This window comes from Microtus ochrogaster, chromosome 15 (genome assembly GCF_000317375.1).
Source record: "Microtus ochrogaster isolate Prairie Vole_2 chromosome 15, MicOch1.0, whole genome shotgun sequence".
Taxonomy (NCBI): domain Eukaryota; kingdom Metazoa; phylum Chordata; class Mammalia; order Rodentia; family Cricetidae; genus Microtus; species Microtus ochrogaster.
In genome coordinates, this window is record NC_022017.1 from 2,712,470 (window position 1) to 2,719,506 (window position 7,037).

Sequence of the window (7,037 nt, forward strand, 5' to 3'; positions counted from 1 at the left end):
GAATTAGGAGGAACTGTGGAGGGTGGGTCTGGCCTTAAAGAGAACTCAATGGTGAACAGCCCGGGTGAGAGGGCCTAGGTCCTCTGGCTTTTAAGTTGAGGGCTTGAGGGATCTTTCTGGCCTGAATCTTGCAGGGGACTCTGCCCCGTGGTATCTGTTATAAATGAACCTCTCTTAAAGAAAGCACAGTGCAGTGAGGGACTGGACCCCGCTTCTCTGGAACATTACCCAAAATGTGAAGCCATAGATTGCCTTGCAAGAGCTCAGATCTCTGCAGCCCCGGTTGCACAGCCAAGTGTAAGAAGAGCAGATAATTGGCAGATGGGAAACCCACTCTGCCCCGCTGATGGCCCAGATCCCCTAAACTAGTAAGGCAGCAGGAACCAGGCTGGGGCAGTGGACAGTCACTGATTCTGTAAGGATCTCTAGGTCAGCAGCCATAGGCGAATGTCCCTTACTTCCTGGCATCCTTCTAGGCTATCCACAGCACCCAGGTCCTGTGGTAACAAGAGACAGTTGGCAGCGCCCCCAACACACTGCCATGATACCAGCGCTGCAAGGAAGGGTTATTTCTTACAGAGCAGAGGCTGCAGGGAGGAGCATTTTGCCCCACACCGCTGTGCAGGTGTGTTGGGTGAGCTCACAGTTGCCCCCCGGGCATGCCCGGCCCACTAATCATTCACAGCTCAACAGCTCTGCTGCCCAGCCCACTTCTAAGGTGGATAAAAAGGGGCCTTGAAGCGGCTAAGTAACAGAGCCACCCACAGCGTCCTGTTGAGCGCCGACCTTGCCAGCACCTCCCCACTCCCAGCGCCCAGTGCTCTTGCTCCTTCAGGGACAACCATCATGTCTCGCCAGTCGAGTGTGTCCTTCCGAAGCGGGGGCAGCCGCTCTTTCAGCGCCGCCTCTGCCATCACCCCGTCTGTCTCTCGTACCAGCTTCAGCTCGGTGTCCCGCAGTGGTGGTGGTGGTGGTGGCAGGGTCAGCTTTGGGGGTGCTTATGGAGCAGGTGGCTATGGCAGCCGGAGCCTGTACAATGTGGGGGGCTCCAAAAGGATATCATTCAGCTCTGGCGGTGGCAGCTTCAGGAACAGATTTGGTGCTGGTGCTGGAGGCAGCTTTGGCTTTGGAGGAGGAGCTGGCAGTGGATTTGGCTTCGGTGGTGGAGCTGGTAGTGGCTTTGGCTTCGGTGGTGGAGCTGGCTTTGGTGGTGGCTATGGGGGCGCTGGTTTCCCCGTGTGCCCCCCTGGAGGCATCCAAGAGGTCACCATCAACCAGAACCTACTCACCCCTCTGAACCTACAAATCGACCCCACCATCCAGCGGGTGAGGACTGAAGAGCGCGAGCAGATCAAGACCCTCAACAACAAGTTTGCCTCCTTCATCGACAAGGTGAGACGTGGTTCTGTCCAGGGCAAATAAGTGGGAGTAGATCCAGAGTGAATGCCAAAGACAGCTGTGGAGGGAAGATGCTCTAGGCTTTGTTCAATCATTACCATTGTCTCTAGGTGACTCTGTCCTGATGTTGTCCCCTCCTTAGTTAGAGAGCAGCTGGCAATCAGGATCAGAGTTTCTCTTCTCCAGAGGGTACCCCATAAGGGTGTCTGATTCCAGTGCACTGAGATGAGCTCAGGCCTCTGATAACGAGGTTGCATAGAGGCTGAGGTGTCTCTCTCTAGGGCAGACAGTCTGGGAGTCTTTTCAGCCCCCGTGAATCAGACCACACTCCAGCCAGTCACTACCGGGATCTCTGTGCCCTGCATGAGGGAACTACCATCCCTAGAGGAAGGATATTGAGAAGGTCCATGCCGACTGTCCCTTACAGGTCACAGGCCAGGCACTGAACACAGGGTTTGGTGGGAACAGCATGTGACAAGTGCACAGTAGTAAAAACGTCACAGAAGCTGAAACTTCTCCCTCTCACACTCGGCCCCGTCCAGGTGCGCTTCCTGGAGCAGCAGAACAAGGTCCTGGACACCAAGTGGGCCCTGCTGCAGGAGCAGGGCACCAAGACCGTGAGGCAGAACCTGGAGCCTTTGTTTGAGCAGTACATTAACAACCTCAGGAGGCAGCTGGATGGAGTTCTGGGAGAGAGGGGCCGCCTGGACTCAGAGCTGAGGAACATGCAGGATCTGGTGGAGGACTTCAAGAACAAGTGAGTTGTAGGGTGATGGAAAGAGAGGCCCCAGGTCTCCCTGGCACCAGATCTGCTCCATAGCTGGGCCTAGGTGTCTGTCTTTCCCACGGTGAGGAGCATGCGCACTACGCCACTAAGACAACGCTCCAAGCCTCTGCTAGAAAGTTCCAGTCCCAGGCTTGGCTCTGCTCCAAAGCATTTACCCACCTGCCTGGGTAGCAGCGTGTGCCCCTAGCACCACCTGGTGAACTGGCCGTCCTGGAACCTTCCCTCTTTGGGGATCTCCTCCTAGCGCGCTCAAAACATGAAGCATAGCCCTTAATAGTTTCCGTTCCTAGAGGAACCCAGCTGAGTGGCTCCAAGAATTCCCTAAGCCACACCAATCGGCTCCTGCTTCCGTGGGCTGCTAGTGTTTTATTTCTTTGTGTGTTCCTGGTGGTGTTGGAGAGTGAACTCACTTGCATGCTAAGCATGTGCTCTGTCACTGAGCTACACCCCCACTCCTGCGGATCATTGCTGATCCAGGTGAACAGTAGTGATACTGGATGAGTATTTGGTAGGCAGTTTCCGAGAAGACAGCATCTCACAGGGTAAGGACTTGCCCAGGTCTTATGGTGGCCCATTTGTCTGTCCTTGAGATGTGAACAGACTCCTCCTTCCAGTGTGGAAGCATGTTCACATGACTGCACAGAGAACCTTTACCTGGCCCTGACCATCCGACCAATGCTTCCTGTCCCTTTTTCCTTCAGGTATGAGGATGAGATCAACAAGCGTACCACTGCTGAGAATGAGTTTGTCATGCTGAAGAAGGTACGTGTGGTGGAGAGAACCCATAGCCCTGGGCTGTGATCTCCTGGGGGTGGAGCCATTTAAGGCAGGTGCAGGTTGTTTGATGGCCACCACCGCTATTTCCTTAGGATGTGGATGCTGCCTACATGAACAAGGTAGAGCTAGAGGCCAAGGTTGATGCCCTGATGGATGAGATCAACTTCATGAAGATGTTCTTTGATGCGGTAAGCAATTAGCCTAAATTTCTCCTGTGGGTGTTTTATTATGATACGATAAATGGAAGATTTCAATGAAACTCACATTAAATAACAGGATCAGATAACTGACTTCAAGTGTCCCTATAGGAGCTGTCCCAGATGCAGACACATGTCTCAGACACATCCGTGGTCCTGTCCATGGACAACAACCGCAGCCTGGACCTGGACAGCATCATCGCTGAAGTCAAGGCCCAGTATGAGGACATTGCCAACCGCAGCCGAACAGAGGCTGAGTCCTGGTACCAGACCAAGGTGGGTGCCTGGGTGAATATCGAGGCTGCAACTGTCTAGAGGTCCTAGCAGTGCTAAGGACAGGACTCCCAGGGATGCTGAGGCCACTGGGAGTAAACTGTAGGAGAGCCAGCTATCTGTTTTCCACAAAACCCAGGAACTTGGGCAGAGTTTCATGGCAGTACCTTTAGGAGAGCCAAGACTCTCAAGAAGTCACTTAAGATTACAAAGGCCCAAACCAGTCCCAGACCCCAGGGGACTCCAGTTACCACTCCCCACAGTTCCTGCCAGTGAACTTGGGGAAGTATATTTCACCCTGTGTTAACTGTATTTTCCTTCTCTTTTGGTGGCATTAGTATGAGGAGCTGCAACAGACAGCTGGTCGGCATGGCGACGACCTGAGAAACACCAAGCATGAGATCTCGGAGATGAACCGGATGATCCAGAGGCTGAGATCTGAGATTGATAATGTCAAGAAGCAGGTAAGGAGAAATTAAAAGAGGACAAAGGGGTTCTGGACTTACGAAGGAAGACATCTTTTGTTTTGCATTTGACACATGTACACACACACACGCATGCACACACACATGCATGCACACACACACATGCATGCATACATGTGTATACCAAGCTGGAACAATTCACAATGCTGCCATATTTCACCACTTATAATATCCAGGATGTACTGTTCTTTCTAGGGCTCCAGGTTTGGTATATCTGACTTAGACTCTCAGAAATAGATAGTTAGGACAAGTCAGCCACCAAAGTGTCCCCACTGCTCCTTTTATCTCCACAGTGTGCCAACCTACAGAATGCCATTGCTGATGCAGAACAGCGTGGAGAGCTGGCGCTCAAAGATGCCAGGAACAAGTTGACCGAGCTAGAGGAGGCCCTGCAGAAGGCCAAGCAGGACATGGCCCGGCTGCTGCGCGAGTACCAGGAGCTCATGAACACCAAGCTGGCCCTGGACGTGGAGATCGCGACCTACAGGAAGCTGCTGGAGGGCGAGGAGTGCAGGTGGGCAGACATCATGTGCCTGATGAGAGGAGAGTGTGACGGAGGGCGAAGATGCACAAACAAATGGCTGAACACCACCCAGTTTCAGTTTGGCATGCGGTGACCGCGGGCTTTGACTGGTGTCTTTGACTTACTCCCCACTCCGTCCTTGGGGACTCTGTCCTCCCCAATCAGCTAAGTACCCCAGCAGATGTATCCTGCAAGGTGTCTTCCTTCTTTGCTCATGCTCTTTTCTAGACCTTGGTGTCCCTGCCACACTCCTTGCCATCCTAAGTCTCCTCCACCGTTGGGATGCCTCTCATGACTACTCCAGCTGACTGAAGCTCATTTCCTCTGGGTTCTCAAACTACTGTGTATTCTTCATCTTTTTCTGGCACAGGCATTGCTAACTGTGAGTTTCCTTCTGGCTCGCGGTCCCCTGAGGCATGCAGGATGCTATGGCAAAGCCTGCTTTCTCATTGCCACATCACCATCGCCGCTGCTTACACACACCTTCCGTGAACTGGGTGGAGGACGTGGGATTAGAATCTTCCTTTGACAGCCTGGCTCTGGGCCACATCCTCTTCTCCGGCCAAATCCTTCCAGAAAGCGTGATCTTTTCTAACTTACTGGAATTTAGAGATGTGCAGGGGTCTGGCTTTGGGGTGACCCTAACCATGACAATGACAGGCTTGATTCACTCTTACCCCAACTTTTTGTCTTTCAGGCTGAGTGGAGAAGGAGTTGGACCAGTCAACATCTGTAAGTAACTTAGATCAACTCTAAAGCCCGCTGTTTCTAGATAGCAGACATTCCCATGCCAATAAATGATTACCAGGCAGTGAGCAGCAGGTGGTGGGGGGACAGCACAAGCAGGGACATGAGGTGACGCAGCTCCACCCGACCTCCTATAGAATTCATACATATTGAGCTTTGTTCTTAATACTTGGCTCTACCAAGTACCCGCCCCTATGCCTTGTCTCTGGTGTCTTCATTTTTCTGTCAAGGACCCCAAATGAATAATTTAGTTCTTCTGGCTCATTCTGTTACTTTGTAAAATGGTCAGATATACACTCTACCCAGGCAGGATCAAACATGTTAGCTGTGTGGAATAAATCTGTCTGACCCTTTTCACCCATTCCTCTTTTCTCCACAGCTGTTGTCACAAACAGTGTCTCTTCTGGCTACGGAGGAAGCAGCCTGGGCTTTGGCGGTGGCACCGGCTTTGCTGGTGGCCTCGGCAGTGGCCTTGGAGGAGGTGGCGGAGGCTACTACTCCAGCAGCAGTGGGGGCGGTGGTTTGGGTGGTGGGCTGAGTGTCGGGGGCTCTGGCTTCAGTGCAAGCAGTGGCCGGGGCATGGGCTTTGGCAGCGGTGGGGGCAGCAGCTCCAGTGTCAAATTTGTCTCTACTACCTCCTCCTCCAGGAGGAGCTTCAAGAGCTAAGAAGAGCTGCTGCAAGACCCTGGCCCTCATGGGCAGCCCCAGGCCCACGGAGATTGTTTCCTCTAGGCAGTCACCCAGGCCTACTCTTTCTGGAGAGTAGTCTAGACCAAGCCTACTGCAGAACCACATGGTTTTGGTTCCTAGGAGGCAATGAATCCCAACTTCTGGCCTCCCACGCCACAGTTCTACATTGTGCTGCAAGTCAGTTTTTAGGTACCCATAGATAGTCTTCGATGACACAGATATCCAAAGTTTTCCAGAATGGCAGCCACCAAAACAGAATTCTTATCCTGAAACCCACCTTACTTCTTGTTCTGACTTTCTCCAGAGTGTGTTCAATAAAATGCTTTTATAATATAAGCCTTCAAGTAGAATGGTTTTCTCCAGGTCTACGATCACCTAAGACCCCTCAAGGTGGGCCCTGTTCAGGTGTACTTGGTTTCTTTGTTGATTCCCAGGGAGGACTCTGAAAGGGGGCGTGGCACCATGGGTGCTCCACAGGTCCCGGGAGGCAGAGAGGGAGGCTGTCTCTGGAAGGCACAAAGGGGAGTGTCCAGAGTCACACCAGGGTAGATTTAGAGCCCTGTGTTGAAGTGGGGGGCTACTTAAGGCAGTCTGATTGGTAAGGAACAGCTAGATGGGCAAATGGGTTCAAATGAGGTTGGTAAATAAAGACTCTATTGGCACAGAATTCCAAAAGGTCTAAAAGATGCTGGGATTTTCTACTACCATGGGTAGCAAGAGAGTCAACAGGCATTTCGTGTCAGTGTCAGGGATGTAGTACTACACAGTTCCCCAAGTAACGCTGGTGATTTACCTGAGATGCCAGCGTCTCTGCGTGTGGCGCTGGCATTCCCTCTTAGGTGAGCTCCCTTGCACTCATGCACAAGTGAATGTCTAAAATAAATCCCATTTAAGGATGCCTGGGAAGCCGTGTAGTGAGCCTTTGGAGGTGAAGGCTGTTAAAGTAGACCCTGAATAGAGTGTTGTGAGCCAAACTCATGAGAGGTATGGACTGATGAGTCAGTGCTTTCAGCAATGTTTGTTGTAGGTACTTTATTGCCATGACCTTAAGGCTGTGGAACTCTATTGTGCAGAACAATCCGTTCTTTCCAAGTATACACAGAGGCCCAGCTATGTCGTTTGGAGTGGGTGGAATGTCTCTCTTCCCTAGGCAGATCCCA

At 52.1% G+C, this 7,037-nt stretch overlaps 1 protein-coding gene across 2 annotated transcripts; it reads left to right on the top strand.

The window, feature by feature from the left end:
- The first annotated feature begins 846 nt into the window (after nucleotides 1–846).
- On the top strand, nucleotides 847–5,853 carry LOC101999606 (keratin, type II cytoskeletal 5). 2 transcript variants are annotated; one of them, XM_005353846.2, is made up of 10 exons: nucleotides 847–1,099; nucleotides 1,133–1,392; nucleotides 1,941–2,155; nucleotides 2,887–2,947; nucleotides 3,055–3,150; nucleotides 3,271–3,435; nucleotides 3,771–3,896; nucleotides 4,211–4,431; nucleotides 5,138–5,172; nucleotides 5,567–5,853. In XM_005353846.2, the coding sequence occupies exons 1-10, from the start codon at nucleotides 847–849 to the stop codon at nucleotides 5,851–5,853; spliced, it is 1,719 nt and encodes a 572-aa protein (XP_005353903.1). The 2 variants fall into 2 exon arrangements, with proteins under 2 accessions (XP_005353903.1, XP_005353902.1); XM_005353845.2 differs by having other exon boundaries at nucleotides 847–1,392.
- Nucleotides 5,854–7,037: the final 1,184 nt, after the last annotated feature.